Raw genomic sequence first — 25,799 nt, forward strand, 5'->3', positions numbered from 1 at the left:
ATTACAGGCGTGAGCCCCCTTACCCGGCCTCTACATTTAATTTTGTAATAGTCTGCATCTGCAGTTAGAGTAAAAATTAACGTTATTATCTTTTAATTTAGCATTTGGCTTAAAAAAATATTGCTATCATAAAGGCTTAGTATTTTGGGGGTGCTGTTTTCTATGTTTGATGTCAATTTACTATCAATCGTTTATGATGGTTCATGAAAACTTGATGGTGATGTCACCTCTAAGTTACCAGCTCTGTTTTGGTTCACTCTCTGGGACTGTTGGGCTGATAAAAGAAACATCATTCAAGTTCTCTTTCATGATCTTAGTCTTCTTTTGTGGAGGAAACTGCTTTACTTGAATCTATCTTGAATAATTCTTTTTTTTTCTTTCTTTCTTTTTTTTTTTTTGAGACAGAGTCTCGACCTGTCACCCAGGCTGGAGTGCAGTGGCGCGATCTCCGCTCACTGCAAGCTCCACCTCCCAGATTCACGCCATTCTCCTGCCTTAGCCTCCTGAGTAGCTGGGACTACAGGTGCCCGCCACCATGCCCAGCTAAGTTTTTGTATTTTTAGTAGAGACGGGGTTTCACCGTGTTAACTAGGGTGGTCTCAATCTCCTGACCTTGTGATCTGCCCAACTCAGCCTCCCAAAGTGCTGGGATTACAGGCATGAGCCACCGTGCTCGGCAGAATAATTTTTTTATATATACAGTATATAAAATATATCTGCTATAAATTCCGTGCATACTGGCATTTAAGGTCAAGGACTGGTTTCTTAACAAATTAAAAGTAAACTATTTTTTAAAAAGAATTTAATGATATCTCTGAAACATCCAAAGAAGAAATAGTTATCAATGAATTTGCTTGTTTTTAAGCTTTTTATATTCTTATATTTTTATATATCATGGAGACTATAATGTACTTAATGTTAGGAATTACGTTTTATCCATTTTAAATTTTTTAAGTATACAGCCAAACTTAATTTTTAGAAGAATAGATGTAAAGGTGGCCTAACATTCATAATCCTATTGTAGTTTCAGAAATTTTGTTTGTCTCAGGTATTCACTTTTTGACAATCGTGATTTTTCATAGTTACAATAGAATGATAATTATAAACCTTACAGCTTGCTGTAGGTTTTAGTGGTGACACTCTCATTAGAGAATCAGCTAGCTTGAGGGTCCTTTTCTTTAGGTGCTGTTTGTGGTTAAAAATGATAATTTCTTGCTGGGCACAGTGGCTGATGCCTGTAATCCCAGCACTTTGGGAGGCCAAGGCGGGCAGATCACCTGAGGTCAGGAGTTCGAGACCAGCCTGGCCAACATGGCGAAACATTGTCTCTACTAAAAATACAAAAATTAGCCAGGCGTGGTGCCATGCGCCTGTAGTCCCAGCTACTTGGGAGGCTGAGGCAAGAGAATTGCTTGAACCTGGGAGATGGCGGTTGCAGTGAGCCAAGATCGCTCCATTGCACTTCAGCCTTGGTGACAGAGCGAGACTCAAAAAAAAAAAAAGATTTTTAACCTTTAAAAGATAAAAAATTTAAAATTAAACAATTTTAAGATATGTAAGCACAGATATCAAGAATATTGTTATGTTTTCAGCATTCTAATAGGTTTTCTTCCTATATTTTAAAGTGTGATATTGTGTTAGTACCTATTATTATATTTTTGCATGTTTGAGTTTAATGAATTGAGACATAATCAGTTTTGTTTTTATTCTGTTGATTCATACGTTATTCTGTTGATTTATACATTGTCAAGTACACATGGAAAGGTTTCTGGTAATCCTGAACAAGAACATTGATTTTATCCATGCTGTAGGTAGGCCATAGATGTTTAAGCCCCAAGTGAATCTTGGTAGACTAGCAGAACATTGTATTAGAGTCTCGTGTATTCAAAGCAGAGGCATAAATCATGATATTACAAGGGTGTATCAGTTGACTTACTGCTGTTTTGTGACCATAGGTAGGGAGGATTGCTGTTTAAAGCCATGTCATTGGTTCTCAAATCAGTCAGGCATGAAGCCTTGTCATATGCCTCTATAATTGTACCTCACCAGACTTTCTCTAACTAGTCAGCTGGGGCTGTGCATTTTGTCTCAAACACCCGGCTGGCCAGCATCTGACAGGAGCTTTCTCATCATCCTGTCAGTAATATGTTAACTAGAGTGTATCTTTGTGGCCTGTAGAAGCAGGTGGAAGGGATGCTTCTTTTAAAAGCAGATGTCTAAATGTTAGCTATTATTTTGACCATTATTTAGTTAGTAAGTATCACCCTCAGAAAGTCTATAAGCATATTAGTTACAGAGATTTGATTGTGTAGTGCATGTTATTTTGGGGATATTTAGAGCAAGCAATATGTTATGAGTGCTGGAATTACGTTAATAAACTGTAATTTCTTCCTTTGTTATAGTTGCCCCCAGGCATTTAAGCATATGCTTTTCTCTCCTTCTCTCATTAATTCCATAAAGGGCATGTGTAAAAAGAAATCTTTCGATCTCTGGAAAATCAGCTATTAAATGTAGATTTTATAGGTTTAGTCAGACTGAAAGGCAATCCAGAGGATTTTAACCTCTTCATCTGGATTATACATATTCTTGATTTGTCTCTTAATGATGCCACCTGTGTCAGCATTTAATCTGAAACCTAAAGTGCAGAGACTTTCTGGAGATGAGGAATTGAACATTTGGTGAGAGAATAGAGATTATGTAGTCCTGCTTCCTAGTTAAGGTTATTAAAGTGTATTTTTACCCCTCGTGTTTTTAAAGCTGCAGCAGAGTGGTGCAGTTAAAAATTGTTATCATGATTTCTCAGGGAAAGATTCTAGAAGCAATTTTTAGGTTTTTAATTCTTCCCCAAACCCATAAGCAACCAGTTATGTCATCTGAAACTGGGAATAATTCTACTTACCAGTTTATTATTTCACATGTACACAGCTATTCTGAACATTATATTTTTAGTCAGTGCTAAGTGAATATGACTGGAGTGGGGAAATGGTACTGTTGAGGTCATCAGGAAACAGTTTATTGGAAGGGATGTGTTAAGGTACTTTGGAGGAGACTTCTGTTACAGGAAAACTAGAGGTGTTTGTATCTTCCAACTCCTGTAGTGATAATGGCTCTGTTTTTCATGAAAATAAACACATATTTCTGCCTTATGATTTTGTCCATTTGAGTTCTAAAAGTAAATAATTGGCTTTTAATTCACAAAGAATAATATTTTAATTTAACAATTGTGGAATTATCAAAGCGTTGTATTAAATTGTCATTCCCTAGGTTCCATAAGCTTTGTTCCTGTGTGATATCCATAAAAATGACCTTGGATGATTTCAGTTTACCAAGTATTTTTTTTTCTTTTTTCTTGTCCTTACAGCTTAGAGTGTTAATGTTAGTATTTTTCATATGCAACAATGACAATTTTGTGCTGATAGTGGTAATCAACATTAAATAAAAGAAAAAATATATGTGTTGGTTTTGTTTCTTTAGTAAAACTGTTGAGGGCAACGTGTTTATTTTAAAATGTACCTTCTATATTTATATGTTTTTACATACTATACTTTTTTTTCATTTTACAGTTAGGCAAATTTTTTTCTCTTCCAGTGAGCTTTCTTGTAACGCAGTTTAACTCATTGTTGACATCCCATTCAATATTTCCAAAATAGAACTCGCCATCTTTTCCCCATAGTCTCCTTCTCCTACTATAAAGAGCGAAGTTGGTGAATCTCTCCTCCCTCTCATCTGTTTTCCCCACCTATATCCTATAGGTTCTACCTCCTTAATCTTTTTGCCTCCAATTCCTGTTCTCCATTTCAACCGCCCACTGTCTTAATTCAGTGGTTATTACTTTCCACAGGTATTGTTTTCAGATCATATATACTGAATTCACTTACATAAAATGGTGATGTTAGTAATTATTATAGCCAATATATAATAGGGCATACTTTGAGCTGCTTACCCCACTGAGAAATTTATTTAAACTAACTCATTTAATTATTACGTATTATGTGGTAGGTACAGTTGTTATCCACGGTAGACAGATGAAAATGTGGATTTTGAAATGAGAGAGAGTAAGTTGAGCAAGGCCATAGTACTAGGAATTGGTTTAACCAGTTCTGTATGATTCCAAAGTATATGTTTAAAACCTTTATGCAATTTTGCCTCTTAGAATGACCATCTTGTAAAACCAAATGCATCCTTACCTTTTGCCCCAGTATAGGAACTGCCCCAATATAGTATCCCTTCCCTTAAGGAGCCTCAGTTTATTATTTGAATTACTTACAGTGAAGTGACTTTTTTCCTTGTGTTTGTAGGTCTAGTCGATTATCTCTCAATATGTCATATTTATACCTTTCTCCCATTTTAAATACCACTTTTAGGGCTAGCACTTATCTTCTGTTTGGACCTCTCGTTTTCTCATATTTTAGATTCATTCTATATGTAATTACTCAATCCTTCAGAATAAAAAACATCTATTGGTTCCTCATTGCCTATAAACTGCTAAATCTGGTAAAAAACTATCTGTGATGTGACCCTAAACCTTTCTTTCTAAGGTTTTCAATTACTTATAGTTCACACAGATCTTTAGACAATAAAGTTATCAGGGCAGGTTTTTTTTTTTTTTTTTTTAAATCTGGTTCAGTCACTAACTACAATGTATCTGTCTCTTAGGACAGTGGTGATATGTATCCATAGAAGATTTTAACAATAATTTTCTGAATGGATGAAATTGCACTTTTTGCTCATCCTCGTATGTGTTTAAAATCTCCCACATGCATGCTTCTGAATGTTTTTCAAAATCTGATTTGCTTTACAGAAGGCTTAGTTTTTATGAGTAACCAGTGTAACATCTTTCATCTCTGAACTACCATAGCATTTACTACATACCCTTCTCAAATTTTAATTATTAGTGAATATGTCAGACTCTTGTATTAGATATCAATGTCTTTACAAATTAAAAACCTGCCTGGTATGGTAGCTCATGCCTGTAATCCCAGCACTTTGGGAGGCTGAGATGAGAGGATTGCCTGAGACCAGGAGTTTGAGAATAGCTTGCGCAATGTAGTGAGACCCTGTCTCTACAAAAAATTAAGAAAATTAGCTGGGTGTGGTGTCACATGCCTGTAATCCCAGATACTCAGGAGGCTGAGGTGGAAGGATTGCTTGAGCCCAGGGGTTCAATACTGTAGTGAGCCATAATCGCGCTACCGCATTCCAGCCTGGCAACAGAATGAGACCCTGTCTCAAAAAATATAACAAATAAAACCATGGGTTGTGTGTGTGTTCATGTATATATTGAAGAATAAATTTAATTATTTAAATTGTATCAGAAAAGTTTTTAAAATAAAAAAGCATTAATTACATTATAGTGTAAAATATAAAGTGTTACTCTGAAAATGCCAGAGTAGAAGCTGTGTATTTGTCAAGCAGAAATGTATCCCTTGATTTATCTCTTTGACGTTTGTCTCTTTAAATAATAAAAGTCTCTTTGTAAATCTTGAAGTTTCCAAGTTAGGTGCTAATTTCTTTTTCTTTTCTTTCTTTCTTTCTTTCTTTCTTTCTTTCTTTCTTTCTTTCTTTCCTTCCTTCCTTCCTTCCTTCCTTCCTTCCTTCCTTCCTTCCTTCCTTCCTTCTTTCCTTCCTTCCTTCCTTCTTCCCTCCCTCCCTCCCTCCCTCCCTCCCTCCTTCCCTCCTTTCTTCCTTCCTTCCTTCCTTCCTTCCTTTCTTTCTTTCTTTCTTTCTTTCTTTCTTTCTTTCTTTCTTTCTTTCTCTCTTTCTTTCTTTCTCTTTCTTTCTGTCTGTCTGTCTGTCTTTCGCTTTCTGTCTTTCTGTCTTTCTCAGAGTTGCCACTCTGTCGCCAAGGTGTTGGAGTGTAGTGGTGTGATCTCGGCTCACTGAAGCCTGTGCCCACTGATCTCAGTCATCTTCCCACACCTCAGCCTCCCAAGTAGCTGGAACTACAGGCATGCGCCACTATGCCTTGCTAATTTTTGTATTTTTTTGTAGAGATGGGGTTTCACCAAGTGGCCGAGGCCGGTCTCGAACTCCTGGGCTCAAGCAATACTCCTGCCTCGGCCTGCCAGAGTTGCTGGGTTCACAGGCATGAGCTACTGTGCCCGGCCTAGGCACTAATTTCTATGTAGGTTTTGTCTTTAAAAGAAGATTTGTGTTTAGCTATTTTCTACTAGGTAATTTTTTTTTTAAAGTCTACGCAAAAATAGTAATGCTGTGGGGAAAAATTTATTAATACGTCTTAAACCCTTTTCAGCTTCATGAATCCGTATTGCAATTATGACTTTTGTTCAGCCTATACGGGAACTTGGTTAGGTATTCTTTGGTCTTCATATAGTCCTGAATAGAAAGTTTATTACTTTCTTTCTATGAAAAATGTTCATTTGTTCATTCATTGAATCATTCTTCATTTAAGGAATGCGTAACTCATGTCAAGCAGTGTTCTGTAGGTAAGATCATAAAGTAACAGCACCAAGTGGCCAGCAGCATTCCTTTGTTAGTTTTTTATCAATCTTTATAGCCTTTGTATCAGTCTGGGTATGACCAGGAAAGAGAAACTACATAGTAATTTGAACAAGGAAAGTTTAATATAAAGAATTTAAAAACTATAACATGGGATTGGAGTAACAAGGGATGGGCTTCTAGTAAGTGAAGGGAATTATAAAGACTATAGAAATACCAAATATAAAGCAACTACTAGTCTTAGGGCTGCAATGGAGCACCCAGGGAAGAAGCCCCATCTGGGTGCGAGATCCAGACGCCAGTGGAGAGGGCACAGCTGTGGCTCATTGGATGGCAGAGGAGTTGCTATGGTGCCATACTGGCAGAATTTTCTGGAATCCTGCCCTTTGGGGTGCCCAGGAAAGCTGCCCTCAGAGAAATGCCATTCCTTAGAAATTGCATTGGGAGTTATACCTGATGTAAATGACGAGTTGATGGGTGCAGCACAGCAACATGGCACAAGTATACATATGTAACAAACCTGCACGTTATGCACATGTACCCTAGAACTTAAAGTATAATAATAATAATAAAAAAAAAAGAAATTGCTGGAAAGCCATACGAGAGGTACTGGGGAAGCTGCTTTCAGAGAGATGCCTCACTAGCTGCAGACTACTATAAAGCCTCCTAAGGTGAAGCTGTTAACTAGGATTGTGTTACTGGAGGCACTCCTTTAAAAAACTAACAAAGGAAAGCTGCTGGCCAGTTGGTGTTGTTGGAAATTGTACACTCCAATAATCAGGTGCAGGAGATGCCTCCTGTGCTGCAGGAACCAGGCACTAGAAAGGCTCCAAGTGCTGCAGGAGTCAGAAGTACTCTGCTATAAGGTAGAGGCGTGCTGAGGGAAACCTTTGGCTGCCAGTACCTGCAGGAGCCAGGCACTGCAGAAACTGCCCACTGCATAGGAGCCTGGTGGACACCTGTGCTGCAGGAAATGGGCCCTAGGGAAGCTGCACGTACAATAGGAGACAGCCCTTGATGAGCCATAGGCTTTGTAGGAGCCTGCAGAGTGTCTCACTGGAACCAGGAGCAAGTTCTCTCTTTGCATTGTCTCTTTAGTACCCTCTCCTGACAAAGTTTGACATCATGCCAGTTGCTAAAAGGAAAAATATCCAGAGTCCAGATCCATTTTTACAGATCAGGCAGTGAGGGGCAGATTTTGAGCCGAGAGGCAGTAAGTTGATAATTGGTACAGCCCACCCCTTTGGATACTCAGCCTCTATTTGTACCCTTCTATACACATTTGAATTCCTGTACAATAAAACAAATCTGTTTTTCTACCTAATAACATACAACTATCATTTTTACAAATGTAGGCATTCTCACCCTTTCCTCTAGGAGAAGCCCTTGTTTATGTAACTGGTCAAGAGGCCATAATTGGTATGTATGGCTTCCTCTTATTACCCATTCCATATTTCTCTCACCCTCAGCTAGAACTTCACCTGGAAAGGATCTTTATCTGGTTTATGGCTTCCTCTTATTACCCATTCCATATTTCTGTCACCCTCAGCTAGAATTTCACCTGGAAAGGATCTTTATGTGGTAAAATGTCCCATTCTCAAAGAGTCTCAATCCTCAAAGTTTTTGTTGTGTTTTGGTTGTTGTAGTTTTTCATTTCTTTTACTTTAGGCATGCAAGTCCTGAGGTACCATAGAGAATCCCCTGGTTCAAGACACATTTCTCTTTGCCTGTATTATATAGAAGCACCCCAGTTTCCCTTTGATTATTGAGAACAGTCACTCAAGCCAGTAGATTAACTTCCTCTTCTTTAGCCTGTTGATTCAGTGGTATATGGTACCCTATTTAGCCAAGTGGCATCTTAAAATGCAAGTAGAAGCATTCTTCTGTTAGATAGGAAGGAGTTAAAAATAGTTAACTACCTGAGAAGCAAAGAAATGCCTTTATTTTAAAATAAATATTTGCCATGGGTAGATTTTCCCAAGATGAGGTATATAAGTATTTATTCATTTGTGCATTGATAAATGCTATTATTTGTCAGGTACTAAGTACTGGGAATTTCAGAGTTACTAATTTGCGATTCTATAACAGTGTCAATGAGTCAAGGACAGTCAATGTGATAAAAATTCTAACATGGGAAATATTAGAGGGTAGAGTGGTAGACTACAGAGTTTACTTCAATATGACACCTCATTCTTGAAAGGAATTTGTATCATGTCTAGGAAATATGTGTTTAATATATTACTGTTTGTGTGTGTGTGTGTGTGTGTGTGTGTGTGTGTGTGTGTGTATGGAGAGAGTGGGAGAGAGAGAAAGCAGGCTACAAAATCTAGTTGGGGATATAAACAGTGGCCAGATTGTGAAGAATCATATTTGCTAATTTAAGAGGTTTGGCTTTTATCCAACAGATTGTGGGGAAGCAAATGAGGTACATGACATGACAAGTTTTGTTTTAGAGAAGGTAACACTGGTGGCCTTATAAAAGAAGAAATGGAGTAGGGGAAATCCAACAGACAGGAGATCAGTTAAAAGACTGTTACAGTAATAAAAGCAAGAGATGATTAGCTCCTGAACTAGGACAGTGACCTTAAGAGGGAGGTGAGGCTGGGTTTTAGAAACATTTCCAAGCAAAAGTCTTTTGCCTGTAGTATCAGCTTAAGAGTAGGTAAGAAAAGGGAGAGAGTAGAATGGCATACACAGGACAAGTCTTTACCAAGTGTTTATTTAGTGTCTTCTTTATAAGGGAACAGTTCTTGATGTCATTTACTAACAGCAAATTTTCACTTTATAAGTATGTGTATGCATATACACACATATACATGCATATATTCACATATATATGATATGCATGCTAAGTATACATACATATGTTAAACATAAGATAAAGGTGTATATATAGTAATTTTAACATTAAATATGTGTATGTGTAATTGTTCTTATTTCATTGCAAATTATTATATTTATTAACTCTAAAGATTTAGATTTACTTTGTTGTTGCTTTGCCATTGTGATTGTCTCTTTTTCAGTGGCTGGTGGTTTGCGATCAGTTTTATTTTGTTCTGGGTGAGATATATTTTAAATTATGGTTTCAAATATGACTAATAGTTAAAGAGTAGCTTCAATCAGCTTTTATTTACTGTTTATTTGAAATATTGTTTGAAAATGTGACAGTAATATGTTTATATTAATAGTATCTTCTAAAATTAGAGATTTGTGTTTTAGACCAACTACTCTATAGTACATCAACTACCTTCTTATAATTCATTTAATTTCTTTTACCCTGAAATTTCTTGTCTAAAAAATGAAGAAATTGAACAAGAATGATCTCTAGGATCCTTTCTAGTTGTTAAATACAATGATTCTTATATTGTATAATTTATTTTTTAAAAAATGATTGCCAAATTATGTAATTTTTATATATACCATATGAATATCCTAACCCTTTGTCCTCCACAATGTACAGTTTTAGATATTTGTGAAGAGAAAATATTGGCAGATTTGAGGAGTGTTGTAGTGTTACGCTCTTTAATTTTGATGGAAAAGTAGAAGGGCCTTCTCTAGGAAAAGAAAAGCTGCTATTGAATTGACTTTGAGAATGAGAATTAGAAAGCAGTAAATTTAGTGATAGGGAAATGTCATGTAGGTGAGGAGATGTATTTGAGGGTATTGGCGTTTATGTTTAATGTGATAGCACAGAAATCCAAAGAGCTGTGAAGAGGTGAGTACAACAGTAATGGTGGTATATAGAGGGTAACTAGAATGTAAGTTCCTTGAGAGCACAGATTTTTGTATGTTTTGTTCATTACTGTATCCTTACCACTAATAATAATGTCTGGCACATGTTTAGTGCCCCACTTACTGGCTTAGTAATCTTGGCCAATTGACTTAACTTTGCCTCAGTTTCCCAAACTATAAAATGAAAGAAAGAAAGAATGAATACTTGAAGGAAGCAAGCAAGAAAGAAAAATTTAGAATTATTTGGCCAGGAAGAGCTAATAAACCAATGACTAAATGTGAGATGATTAGAACTTTCCAAAGGACCTGGGTATGATGGAAATAGTTTAGAATAAACTTTTAGCAGTGAAGTATCAGAATTTACCGTCTACTGTGGTCTGAATGTGTCCTCCAAAATTTATATTTTTGGAATTTAAACCCTAATGTGATAGTATTAAGAGTTAAGGTCTTTAGGAAGTAATGAAATCATGAGCCCTCATGAATGCGATTAGTGACCTTATAAAAGAGCTTCAAGGGAGCTGTTCAGTCCCTCCTGCCATGTGAAGATGCAGTAACAAGGTGCCATCTATGGAGAAAAGAGCAAGCCTTTACCAGACACTGATTCTGCTGGTACCTTGATGTTGGATTTCCCAGTCTCTAGAACGGTGAGAAATAAACTCCTATTATTAATAAGTTACCTACTCTAAGGTATTTTGATATAGTAGCCCAAAGAGACTAAGATACCACCCTAAGAGAACGAAGGAAGAAAATAGAGTATAAAAAAATTTAGGTTTATTTGAAACCACCAAAATGTCTTTCAGAGTAGCTGTACCATTTTGTAGTACCATTGTAAATGAATGAGAGTTTCTTTTCCACATCTTCATCAGCATTTGTTGTCAGCGTTCTGGATTTTGGCCATTCTAATAGGTGTGTAGTGGTATCTCCTTATTGTTTTAATTTGCCTTTCCCCGATGACATGTGATGGGGAACATCTTTTCATATGCTTATTTGTCACTCGTATATCTTTGTTGAGGTTGGTGAGGCATCTGTTACAGTCTTTGACCCATTTCTTAATTGGGTTGTTTGTTTCCTTATTATAGAATTTTAAGAGTTTTGTATATTTTGGATAGCAGTCTCTTATCAGATATGCCTTCTGCAAATATTTCCTCTTAGTCCCTGGCTGCTTTTTAAATTTTCTTGGCAGTGTTTTTCACAGAACAGAAATTTTAAATTTAATGAAATCCAACTTATCAATTAATTTTTTCATGGTTCATGACTTTGGTGTTGTCTCTAAAAGTCATTGCCAAGCCCTAGGTCATGTAGATTTTCTCCTGTATTATCCTCTAGGGGTTTTATAGTTTTGCATTTTACATTTAGGTCTGTGATTCATTTTGAGTAAATTTTCATGAAAAGTGTAAGGTCTGTATCTAGATTCATTTTTTTTCGCATGTGGATGTCCACTTGTTCCAGCAGCATTTATTGATAAGACTGTCTTTTATTCATTGTATTGCCTTTGCTTCTTTGTCAAAGATTAGTTGATTATATTTATGTGGGTCTATTTGTGGACTCTCTATTATGCTCCATTGATCTAATTGTATGTTCTTTTATAAATGCTATACTGTTTTGAATATTGTAGCTTTATAATAAGTTTTGAACTCACATAGTGTCTGTCCTCCAACTTTGTTCTTTTAGAATTGCGTTGACTATTCTGCGTCTTTTGCTTCTCCATAGAAACTTTAGAATCAGCTTCTTATTTTCCACAAGAAAACTTCCTGGGATTTTGATGGGGATTGTAATCTATAGACCAAGTTGGAAGGACTGACGTCTTGACAGTATTGAGTCTTCCTATGCATGAACATGGAATATCTCTCCATTTATTTAGTTCTTTGATTTCTTTTATTAGAATATTTAGTTTTCCTTATATATATAGTATACATATTTTTTTAGATTTATACCTAATTATTTAACAGAGCATTTTAATGATACTATAATGGTGGATACATGTCACTGTAAATTTGTTTATATCCTAGAATGTACAACACCAAGTGTGAACTCTTATGTAGATTAGGGACTCAGGTGACAATGTTGTGTCAATATAGGTTCATCGGCTGTAACAATGTACCAGTGTGGTGGGGTGTGTTGATAATGGAGGAAGCTATGCGTGGGTGAGGGCAGGGAGAATATGGGACATTCCTGTAATTTCTGCTCAGTTTTGCTATGAACCTAAAACTATTCTAAAAAATAAATTCTATTTTAAAAAAATGTACAAAATATTGTTTTTGCATCAAATAGAGGCAATAAAAAATGATAAAGGGGATATCACCACCGACCCCACAGAAATACAAAATACCATCAGAGAACAAACACCTCTACACAAATAAACTAGAAAACCTAGAAGAAATGGATAAATTCCTGGACACATACAGTCTCTCAAGACTAAACCAGGAAGAAGTTGAATCCCTGAATAGACCAATAACAGGCTCTGAAATTGAGGCAATAATTAATAGCCTACCAACCAAAAAAGTCCAGGACCAGATGGATTCACAGCTGAATTCTACCAGAGGTACAAGGAGGAGCTGGTACCATTCCTTCTGAAACTATTCCAATCAATAGAAAAAGAGGGAATCCTCCCTAACTCATTTTATGAGGCCAACATCATCCTGATACCAAAGCCTGGCAGAGACACAACAAAAAAAGAGAATTTTAGACCAATATCCCTGATGAACATCGATGTAGAAATCCTCGGTAAAATACTGGCAAACTGAATCCAGCAACACATGAAAAAGCTTATCCACCATGATTAAGTGGGCTTCATCCCTGGGATGCAAGGCTGGTTCAACATATTTAAATCAATAAATGTAATCCAGCATATAAACGGAACCAAAGACAAAAACCACATGATTATCTCAATAGATGCAGAAAAGGCCTTTGACAAAATTCAACAGCCCTTCATGCTAAAAACTCTCAATAAATTAGGTATTGATTGGATATATCTCAAAATAATAAGAGCTATTTATGACAAACTCACAGCCAATATCATTCTGAATGGGCAAAAACTGGAAGCATTCCCTTTGAAAACTGGTACAAGACAGGGATGCCCTCTCTCACCACTCCTATTCAACACAGTGTTGGAAGTTCTGGCCAGGGCAATCAGGCAAGAGAAAGAAATAAAGGGTATTCAATTAGGAAAAGAAGAAGTCAAATTGTCTCTTTTTGCAGATGACATGATTGTATATTTAGAAAACCCCATTGTGTCAGCCCAAAATCTCCTTAAGCTGATAAGCAACTTCAGCAAAGTCTCAAGATACAAAATCAATGTGCAAAAATCACAAGCATTCTTATACACCAGTAACAGACAAACAGAGAGCCAAATCATGAATGAACTCCCATTCACAATTGCTTCAGGGAGAATAAAATACCTAGGAATCCAACTTACAAGGGATGTGAAGGACGTCTTCAAGGAGAGCTACCAACCACTGCTTAATGAAATGAAAGAGGACACAAACAAATGGAAGAACATTCCATACTCATGGATAGGAAGAATCAATATCATGAAAATGGCCATACTGCCCAAGGTAATTTATAGATTCAATGCCATCCCCATTAAGCTACCAATGACTTTCTTCACAGAATTGGAAAAAAACTACTTTAAAGTTCATATGGAACCAAAAAAGAGCCCACATTGCCAAGACAATCTTGAGTCAATAGAACAAATCTAGAGGCATCATGCTACCTGACTTCAAACTATACTGTAAGGCTACAGTAACCAAAACAGCATGGTACTGGTACCAAAACAGAGATATAGACCAATGGAACAGAACAGAGTCCTCAGAAATAATACCACACATCTACAACCATCTGATCTTTGACAAACCTGACAAAAACAAGAAATGGGGAAAGAATTCCCTGTTTAATAAATGGTGCTAGGAAAATTGGCTAGCCATAAGTAGAAAGCTAAAACTGAATCCCTTCCTTACTCCTTAAACAAAAATTGATTCAAGATGGATTAGAGACTTAAATGTTAGACCTAAAACCATAAAAACCCTAGAAGAAAACCTAGGCAATACCATTCAGGACATAGGCGTGGGCAGGTCTTCATGTCTAAAATACCAAAAGCAATGGCAACAAAAGCCAAAATAGATAAATGGGATCTAATTAAACTAAAGAGCTTCTACACAGCAAAAGAAACTACCATCAGAGTGAACAGGCAACCTACAGAATGGGAGAAAATTTTTGCAATCTATTCATCTGACAAAGGGCTAATATCTAGAACCTACACAGAACTCAAACAAATTTACAGGAAAAAAACAACCCCATCAAAAAGTGGGCAAAGGATATGATCAGCCACTTCTCAAAATAAGATATTTATGCAACCAACAGACATGAAAAAATGCTCATCATCACTGGCCATCAGAGAAATGCAAATCAAAACCACAATGAGATACCATCTCACACCAGTTAGAATGGCAATCACTGAAAAGTCAGGAAACAACAGGTGCTGGAGAGGATGTGGAGAAATAGGAACACTTTGACATTGTTGGTGGGACCGTAAACTACTTCAACCATTGTGGAAAGCAGTGTGGCGCTTCCTCAAGGATCTAGAACTAGAAATACCATTTGACCCAGCCATCCCATTACTGGGTATACATCCAAAGGATTGTAAATCATGCTGCTATAAAGACACATGCACATGTATGTTTATTGTGGCACTATTCACAATAGCAAAGATTTGGAATCAACCCAAATGTCCATCAGTGACAGACTGGATTAAGAAATTTGGCACATATATACTTTGGAATACTATGCAGCCATAAAAAGGATGAGTTCGTGTCCTTTGTAGGGACAAGGATACAGCTGAAAACCATCATTCTCAGCCAACTATCGCAAGAACAGAAAACCAAACACTGCATGTTCTCATTCATAGGTGGGAATTGAACAATGAGATCACTTGGACACAGGAAGGGGAACATCACACACCAGGCCCTGTTGTGGGGTGTGGGTAGTGGGGAAGGATAGCATTGGGAGATATACCTAATGTAAATGACGAGTTAATGGGTGCAGCACACCAACATGGCAAATGTTTACATATGTAACAAACCTGCATGTTGTGCACATGTACCCTAGAACATAAAGTATAATAATAAAAATAATTGTTTTTGCATTATACAGAATATCTACTCTCCAAACATTTTCTTATAAGTCTCACTTAATTTGAATATTAGAGTTTTGCTTAAGTGAGACTATTTTGTAGTTAATGTTGTGGTTTTCAAATACCCTGCTGCTAACTTTTTTGGTCTAAACTTTAAAATGTGAATATAAATTAAATGTGTTTAAGCAGATGTTTTCTTTATGGTTTCCACTAATTTTTTAAAAATTTTATGAGGAATTCATTACATTCCCATCTGCAGCAATTTACTCTTGATACTTATAATTATTTATAGTGCTTAAATTTCTAAGTTAAGTACTGATTCAGTTAAAAATCAGGTGAGGTCTCTAATATATGTTTCTTAGAGTTTATTAATAAATGCTTTCTTGGGGAATATAAATCTGCCCCTCAGTAACTCATTTAACCCTGCAGTAACTCATATAACTCTATTTGAAGTGTAGGATTTCTACAAAAGAATGAGGCACAATCTAGATAGGTGATACAGAGGCTAGAATAGTGTGAGTAGCAATGTGTCTGTATGATACCTTTACCTGTAAGGCGTACTGGTTAAAATTGTACTATTTTTCATAGTGGTAATTATACTAGATGGATTATCTTTCTGCTGTGTCCATGGGAGTCTGATAAATGTCTTTTTCTCCTCCCTGAAAATACATGCCTATTTAATTGCTTAAAACAATTCTAGTTTTATTAATAGGCTGATTTCTATAAATATAGTTTAAGAAGAACAAATCAGATTTTGTATCACAAAGCAGGACAACTTTGGTTCAGTTTCAAACTTAGGTGTACTCACAGACATAAATTGAAATGATAACTTGTAGAATTTGTATCAATGATCTTATCCTTTTAACATTTTCCGGGAGAGTCTGTTCTATTAGTTTCCTGCTGTAGTTACAGTCTGTGTTGCCTGAGGAAAGTTTTGTAAATCAGATCTCTGTCTATCATAGATTTCTCATACAAAGGTCAGTGATTCTTGTTTGACTGTTCGGTCCAAAGATCCATTCTCTATTATACAATTAGTATAAAACACAGTATTTTCAGTCAGTAGATGTTATTCAAAGCCTTGTAATGATGAGAATTTAAAATCTTTGTGTATTGAAGGTAGTTTGAAATAGCGGTTACTATACTTTGGATCCAGCTTGCCTCCATTTGTATCCTGACTTTGCTGTTTATAAGCTGTATGATCATGGGCAGTTGGTTGAACTTTGTCTTAGTGTCTATCTGTTAAGTAGAAATAATGATAATAGTACTTCATGAGGTTGTTGTGAGGATTAGATATGAGTAGTTAAGTACTCATAACAGTTCTTGGCACACGGTAAGAATTGTATAAACATTTGCTGCTGTTATTTTCAGTGGCACTATCTATGTTTAGACCTGGTGACCTGGGAACCAGAAGTTTCAAATGCCTTTGTTCTATGACTGAGTACACTATTGCTGACCTTTACTGTCAGGTTTCTCTGTCTGGTTTCACGGGCATTAGTTCTTGTCCCTTCTCATGAGTAGCATACATACTTAGGTTGTAATTGAAGTCCATAGTAAATCAGTGTTCCCAATGTTTCTATTTTGCATTAGTCAGCTCTTTGGAACTATATTAATTTAATATATTGGGTATGCTTTATGAAAATACATGTGCATTTTAAATATTCATATGCTACATAAAGATAAGAATATGTTTTTCCATAAACCTTTATTTGGTAAATTCATTTTTCTCTGAAAATTATAGCAGTGTATTATTCAGTTTCAGGATATAATGCCAGAGATATGTTTGAACTGAAACATAGAAATTCTTTCCTTTACACTTTTCTCTGCTTTCGTGAGGAACAACTGTGGTATTAAAGAAGCAACTGACGATATTAGAAAAGCAACATGGAGTCCTGGCCCTGTCGCTAATCAGACATATGAAACTTGGGTAATTCTAGCCCAAAGAAAGACTATATGATATTTCATTTTCTTTAAGCTTAAAGATTCAATATATCATAAATAACTTTAATAAGATTCTTCTTACTTGGCTTATTGAATTGTTCTCATTTCTTTGTAGTACTTTATATTGCAAACCAAACTTCTAAAATATGTAGTTTATTTTCCTTTAATTTGTATATTCTCAAAATGTTCTAGGTAAATAGTTTATTATGATAGCACTCTCTTCAGAGGTATGTAAAAATGTCATCCAGAATAACATTTAGAGTCTTTGCCATGTCGTAGAAGGCTCTCCGTCATTGATCATTGATTCTGCTTCTTTATCTGACCTCATCTGCCATTCTCCCACTTTCTCCAGTCTAATCTCACTGACCTCCCCATTGCTCTGTGAAGATGCCAAGCATATTCCCACCTGGGACTTCTGAATGCCTTGTTCAATTTACCTGGAATGCTCTTCTTCCCAAATCCACGAGTTTGCTCTCTCCCTTCAGTTAGGTTTTAGTACATATGTCACCACATTAGAGTTGTTCTGTAATCCTCCTATCTAAAATAGCCCACCACCCCCATCACTCCCTACTTTGGTTTCTTTATAGATCTCATCTCTGACAATGTTTATTTTACTTGTTTATTGTTTGCTTTTTCCACTAAACGTAAGCTCCATAGAAACGGGGACTTTGTTCTGTTTAGTGCTGTGTCCCTGTTGCATCATAGGGATTTCAGTTGCATATAGCAGGCACTCAAAATTTTTGCTGAATTAAGCAAATAAATTGTTATAATATTTTCAGTTGCATAATTACCTTATGGACTTTAGAGCACTTAGAGACTTTATGAAAGCACTTTAAAGCACTTAAACCTTTAGATATATCTTGAAGGTGGATCTGAATTATAGTCCAGTCGTAGTATTCCGTTAGCCACCAGGATAGAAGAAATCTCAATACGTAAGAATATAAAAAAGATAGAACTAATCTGATCTAAAAATAAAGAATGCTTGATCTATGAGAGAAAATACTTACAGATCATCTAGCATAGAGTTCTTATTTTAAAGATTAGAAAACTGAGACATGGTTATATTAGTAGATGTGCCAGAGGTCACATGGCTTGTTGGTGGCAGAGCCCTAATTTTGTGTCTGTAATATACATGTTATGATTTTATTCAATTTACATATGAATGTGTTAGATTTTCTAGTAAATTTGTTTTATTCTATTTACTTGCAACTTTGCTATCGTCTCTAAAAGACTATGCCATAATAGTATTTTCTCATTCTTTTTAAGTTATACAGCTCTTGCATGCTACTAGGTGAATATGGGGGATCATCTTTGGGATGCTTCCGTCTTCTTTGGAAATCTCCATTTAGGTGTCTCATGGTTAACAGAATAAATATTTGCTAAAGCCGATGCCTTATAATTCTACTTAAACCTGACACTTTGCTATATTACCTTTAATAATGCATTCTGGTTGCTTAGTTCCAGAACTGTGGTTGGGGAGGAGTTGTCATATATTTTTTCCTCTCCTTGTCACCTATACCCCACATCCAGAAAGTTGCCAAGTCCTGTAGAGCTTGCTTCTCTCCTGGTAGATCTTGATTAGCAGGCATAACCCTCTGCCAGATGCTGGCCATTGCAGAAATTTTGTGACTCTGCATATAATTACAGAAACCATCCTCTAAGAAATCAGTCAAATTCATCAGATAATGTTGAATTTTGTTAGCGAATAACTAATAAAACTTCATTTAAGGATGACCAGTAAGGAGGCAGGGAAAGTATTTACGTGGCATTTAGTAGAGTGCTTTGGACTCTGGGTATCCCCAGTGAAATAAATTGCTCAGTGATAAAAATGCCCCGTGAAATAAAGTGAGGTATTATATTTAATTCCTCACTTTAAGAACGTGTTTTTCCTCTTGCTACAGTTTTTATTTGCTCAGTAACAATAAAAGCTTTTTTGTTGTTTTTAAGGCTTTGAATGAACTGTTTAAAAAGTCATCTGTGTGCGGATTGAGAAATTGAATAATTAGCTGCTTTCAAAGCTGCATAAGCTCTTTTAGCCCATCAGGTTAAAAAGGGGGTGGAAAGAGTTAATACAATTTTAAAGAGGCCTAATTTACAACTAAGGAGTACCTGAGAGCTCTTGGAGAATTTGACACAATGAGTTAGATCAACCCCATTTTCATTTCCCTCTAGCTGCAGTTTGTAACATAAATAAATCCATGGTCTGTAATTGTTAAATGGAAGTATTTGAATGCCTCCTAGTGGCATATTGTAGGCTCTAATTAAGGAATTTAAAAAGTAATATTTATTGAAGGAATACTATGATAACCTATTAAAGCTTGTAAGTACAAGGTAGTAAAATCCTTTAATGATAACATCCCAAGTGAAATCAAAATACATTATTTGCCATATAAAACTGATTAAAAACGTGACTGGAAAAAATATAACACATATGGCAAAGATGAATATACTTTGAATAAAAATTTTTAGTTTTGGTTCAGATCAAATTATTTTAATTGACTTTTTATGTAATGGAACTACTTTGCGCTTAAACATAGACAAATGTGGCTATTAATAGGATTTGGATTGCTTTGTATACATTCATTTTTTAAAATTAATTGTGGATTATTATGTAGTTTCTTTAAATATCTTTGTATAATAATAGAGAAAATGGTTTATAGAAAGTCTGGTTCATTTTCAGATTTTTTAAAATTCTGATCTTCAAGTTGAATAAAATAATTTAATTGGTAACCTTGAAATACAGACTATAGCAAAACTTTAAAATGATTAAGAATGCTGATTTAATTATTGCTTTATGCATAAAAATGACTTTACATTTATGGAAATATAATTTAAAATGGAAAGAAAGTCATATTGAAAGAATTCTGATGAGGGTCAGAAGATGGAAGAAAAAGTGATATCCTTTTGTTAAGCACTAAAAAATGTTTAATTAACTGCTTACCAAAACAAAACAATTAAAATGGCAATTACCTTTAAAATAGCAACAATGTAATTACAGCTGTTGTGATATAAAGCTAGGAAACAAAATGTTAATCTGGAATGAACAGTTTAAATATGAAATTATGATATACTTGGCTTCCTGTAGTACAGCTGTCAAGCTTGGGCAGTTCGCTGGTCAATAGTGACATTCTATGTGTCAGTGAACAGAGTCTCTTGATACCATAACCCGCAGTTCACACATTACTGAAGCTCCAACTGTCGAACATTCAAGTCCCCTGATATTTTTGCAGCTTCCAGACTCTCCTGACTGGCTCATGTTTCATTCTTTGGCAATTTGCCCTAATGATATCCCTCAGGAGCTTTCAGCCTCTCTTCCTTTCCATATTTAATCATGTTATATTAATCTGAGTGATACACAAACTATGCTGTATAAATTGTAATTTCCTGCAATTTTTCTAAGATGCACACCTAATTTTTCAGTTTTACTTATGTTCTAAGTTTTTAATCCCAAGCTCTGTATTTTCAGATGATTATAACTACATGATTCCCAAGAAGCTACTTTTGCTCTTTATATACGTTTCAGAGGGGCCTCTGAGACATAAGACTTTTTACATGTAGAATTGGTAAAGACAATGTGATTTATGTCATTATGTAAATTGTTCTGTGATTACTGTTCATTGTTGATACATTGAACATTGCTTTTTGTTTGGAAGGTCAGCAGCTACTTATTTTTGTTATCCTTTTACAAATTTTAGTTAACTGCCTGTATCCATGGATCAGCTGCTCTCCTATACCCAATGTATTGGCAACACATATACATCCCAGTGCTTCCTCCACACCTGCTGGACTACTGCTGGTAAGCTGGCTTTTGCCAGACTCCTTTAAATTTAGGTTTCATGATTAGATATCTGTTTATTTGTGAATTAGATAAACTTGGTGGTGTATTTAAAAGAAATCACAGAAACTTACATTTTAATAAATAGTAAAGATGGCTTTTATGAAGGACAAAATAATTCTGTTCAAAGGTAGCACAAATTTATACTTAGCAAACATAAAGTTCTTTAGATTTTGTGAATTTCTTCTGCAGTCATTTAGATAATGCAAAATAGGAAAAAATAACAGTCTTAAGTTGTGTTTAGGAAAACTGTATAGAAGTTATGGTGTCAGTTAGAGAACTCAATATCCCAGGTGTCGGAATTTGTCTGGCAAATCTGCCAGAAACCACATTGTCTCTGTCAGGGCATACTCTCGTTACCTTTACTTCAAAACACACTACTCTACCCCTCTTTTTTTGATATTAGCCCACCAAATACCAAGTACTGACAAAGAGGTTGTCTCTAATACAAGAATTCTTGTTTTTTGTTTAAGTCAAAGTCTTAGCCTTGAACCACCATGAACAGCAATGTTGAAAAGTACTGGGAGTAATTCTGAAAAGTTTCCTGGCATTAGACACAATTCCTAAGGGATCCCACCCAATAACCAGGGTGGGATCTAGAACCTCCTTGTTCTCTTCGCCTGGAAGAATCTGCATACTTATCATGAGTCTAAATAAGGATTAGACCTCTAAATAGCAGCTTCTGGGCCTTCTTCAAAACTAGGGGGGGAAATGTTATCTTTATTGCATAATCATCTTCTGCAGGTGTAGCCTAATTCTTAAGAAATGTGATGGGATGTTTTCTCTAAACCATTGTGCACACACATAGAAGGAAACAATTTTGACCTTCATGTGTTTTCTTATTTCACAGCTAATGTTACTAAAACACAGCACTTTTAGAATCAATGCATTCATTTAACTTTCTTATTTCATAAAAGGCAGAAAGTATTAAGGATTAAAAATGATTTAAGTTCATACATAGAGGGTTTCTATTAACTTTTTATGACTAACTCTCTTCAGAGCGAGTGATTGTAGTGACAACACATGTACTTGGCCACATATTGATTATATTAATATATTGTTGTGTTTCCACAGCATGGTAATATTATTAGAATTGATAATGCTGTGAAGTAGGTGCCCAGTGACCTACCATTACTGTTATGCTGTTTGAGAACTAGAAAGGAGAAACTGTTTGGCAGGAAACTATAGGAATGTAGTTTATATTGTTAAGCGTTATACACACAAGTCTAAGAATAAAGCTAAATCTATACATAAGCCCTTTGTTATTCATTTTAGAGTTTTTCTTTAACCAACATACCTGTAGTATTTTAGCATTCCTTAAAGGGAGGGTCTCTCATTTATTTATGTTGACATATGCAGTAGATCTTTGTATATACTGTTCAGTAATTAAACTTTACTTATTTAAAAATATATGTTACAGCAGTATTTGGAAATATATTGATATATGATTTTATATAATGTATCTTTAGAATTACATTTTATATTTGATGTTAGTGCCATCTTAATTTTTATATTAAAATGTTCTAACCTCTTAAGAGATAACAAACCTTTAATTAAGTTCAATTATCTGTAATGAATTACACATTTAAGATTTTCTAAAATGTTATTTAGAAATTATTCTATGACACAGGCAGTTCCTGTACTAATTTTTTCCAGAGCTTTTCTGATAGTTTCTACCCGTCATTAAATTCAGTGAAGGAAACTTGTTTCATATTTCAGTCCCTGGAATTTTCTTTCTAGTTTCTAATGTCTGAAATAGCCTTTGGGTTGAGTTCTAACAGCTTCCATGCCAAAAACTCCCTGGTTCAAAGAGTGAATCAGTGATATTCAAACAAGAAGTTACCTGAAACTTCCTGAACCTTAAGGTCACAATGATAGGCTCAGCTTCTATCATAGGAACTGAGTAGTATAATATAATATATTTTTTTAAAGAATAGCCATCAGAAAACTTGGTAAACTAAACTGTTTCCTAAGGTAAACGGTTTTCTTCCATTTCCATCCTTGAGGTTAAAATCATACTGATCTACATGTAAAAGGGAAAAAAATTACAGATCATACCTTCAATGTCACAGTATTTGATTAAATAATTTTTATGAATATTCCAGTTCAAAAATAGTATCATGAAGATTTGATAGGAAAAAATATATATTTGCTAACTCTTTGGCATGATTGGAACTTTCTGATTCCTGAGGTAATCCTACCTCCATAAAGTATTTCTGTTTTTGTAGCTGGTAGCGCTGCTGTGGGTTGGACTGTGGAGAGCCATAATGCCATCTTGTGACCATAGATGAATATCGCATCTTGGTCCACCAATAAAACCTTGTTACTTTGTTGATTCATCCGTTCATTTGTTCATTAAACATTTAGTGACCATCTAAATATTTTGCCAAGCTGTGAATATGTAATGTAATGAATAAGATTTAGTTTCTGCCCTTGCAGGGTTCACAGATAGCAAGAAATACACACATACTTAGATGTGCACACATGCACACACATAGCACAGTACTGCAACATTATAAGTATTACAGAATAGGCATACAAAGGACCATGGATGGCAACACATGAAAAGAAGTGGCGTACACTCCCTGGTAGCTTAAAGAAGGTGCCTGGGAGGAAATGACACCATCTGCATTTTTCCCTAATCAGCCAATATAAGAATACTTTAATATGGCAAGTCTGTGATGTTGTAAGGCACTCTTAACCTATCTAAATCCATAAACACATGACAGATAATGTGACTTTAGTGCTAGTAAAATTATTATTATCTATTATTTGTTCATGAATGATTGAGTCACTATTTAGGCTATATGACTCTTCTTTTTATGAAAGGAGCAGGTTTAGCTTCTGAGAGAATAGGTTTTTTAAAAAAACAAATGGAAAATTGTATACTTCAGACTACCCCAGTAGACTGCTGTTATGGTCTATGTCATTGGTGGTCTCTTTGTAAGAAAACCTAAAAAAAAAAAAAAAAGCTGTTCTTAAATACAGATAATTGCTACCAAAAAGAAGCAGCAATCATATGGAGGTTTCTGTATCCCATCTTTGCAAAATAACTACATTGAAAGAAAGATCTAGGACAGTTTTGCACACAGAGGACAAAACGTCTGTGTTGCCAAGAATTTCTTCTTGACTTGATAATGCTGTAATCAAATTAGGAAATTTAAGCTAGGGTTGCAAACTTACATTTCATGAGATTTGGGTGATTTCATATTAGGATTACACAATCCAGTTTTTGTGAGAAAGAAACAACTATTCACTCTATATTCTGCAAAATGTAATTATTTTAAGAAATTAGTCTCTAGGTTAATAATATTTACAGTTCTCACATCCGTGTTTTGGATTTTATGAGAAATTGGTGAGAAGAGAACATGTGGATGTAACAAGTGATCCCATTTTAAAAGTTTCAAGTTATTATATGATTACATTTTACATACAAGCTTTTTAATTGATATTTTTATGCCAGCTTAATAATTTTTATAAATGTGTTTTTTATACTTCAAAAGATAAGTATGTCTTCCATAAAGTTTAAAAAAATGTTTTCCTAGATGTATTTGCTGGCACTTCAGTAGGTTATTTAGCAGTCTGCTTCTGATTTTATGAAACTCTGACCCACCCATTTATCCCACCAACATTTGTAAAATGGACTTAGTAACTATTGTTTTTTAGAAGGCTTAACTATTTTAAAACTCTTTCATTAAAATGTACTTTGAATTTCAGACTGCATGGACTTTTCTGTACTATAAATCTTGTGAGTAGGATAAGCTAACCTGAGGTGAACTGGAAGTTTACGCAGTGACTTCAATAGTCTTATGGTATTTTGGATATAGGCAGGGATTGAGATATTTAAGATCATGGGAGTTGCCTAACTTTATTTTGTTAAAGTTATCAAAACCTTGTTGTGGAAGCCTAGATTTGCTAGTGATATGCACTTTAGTCTTCTCTGGAGCCCCAGAAGGAATTCAGGGATGAGAACTTGAACTAGGGAAGTAGTGGAACAGTCCACATTTGTTCCTCCTGTTTCCTTTTGAAGGTAGAAAATCTCTTAGGTCTTAAGGATATCAAGGCCTATAAAAAGTTCTCAACTTTCAGCTGAGTGAAGTATCCAGAATATCAGATCAATTCCAGATGGTCTCTTGCATTCAAATTAAAAAAATAAATAGGAAGGAACAAAGCTACAAACGGCAAAGACAACTGGGAATTAGAATCTAGTACAATAAGAAGTAATGAACTAGAATGTACAGGCTAACGAGGAGTAAAATAAGAACTTTAACACTTACTTTGTAAATTCTGGATATATGGATTAGTGGTTAGCCATCTTTAAATAAATTTGGAACTTTTTAAGATTACTGTGAAATCTCTGGGTCTGTCAGGGTGCATGTGTAATCTATTGCTGGTTCTCAGTAGCAAAGTGAACACACAGAAATTTGGACATCTCTGTTCTGATAATGACAATGATGTTTAGAAAATTATGCAAATCCTTTGAGAAACAGGATTATCTGTTTGCATTAACAGAAAAGGTGTGTGATAATAGAGCACAAAGATGCCTGTAAAAGAATTACCAAAAACGTTTTATTTTAAAAAAGCTATTTTTTCATATATCCACTATTGCCTTCGTAGATATCTGTCAATTCTCATGTTTTTCTGTTAGATAATATTTTAGGTTTGAAATGTCAAGTTGAATAATTTTCTTCTTGTATTTCATGAGAA

The 25,799-nt window shown here is 35.2% G+C and overlaps 1 protein-coding gene across 11 annotated transcripts in view; it reads left to right on the top strand.

Annotated features, from left to right (window-relative positions):
- Positions 1–25,799, top strand: part of DENND1B (DENN domain containing 1B) — a 277,692-nt gene that overhangs the window by 137,553 nt on the left and 114,340 nt on the right. For all 11 annotated transcript variants that reach the window (XR_002520214.2, XR_002520210.2, XR_002520216.2 and 8 more), the window contains one exon: positions 20,953–21,053. Coding sequence is in view for 8 of the 11 variants with exons in the window: in XM_017951054.3 (XP_017806543.1) it covers positions 20,953–21,053 (101 nt within the window). In the remaining 3 variants the exon portion in view is untranslated. The remainder of the gene's footprint in view (positions 1–20,952; positions 21,054–25,799) is intronic.

This window comes from Papio anubis, chromosome 1 (assembly GCF_008728515.1).
Source record: "Papio anubis isolate 15944 chromosome 1, Panubis1.0, whole genome shotgun sequence".
Lineage (NCBI taxonomy): Eukaryota > Metazoa > Chordata > Mammalia > Primates > Cercopithecidae > Papio > Papio anubis.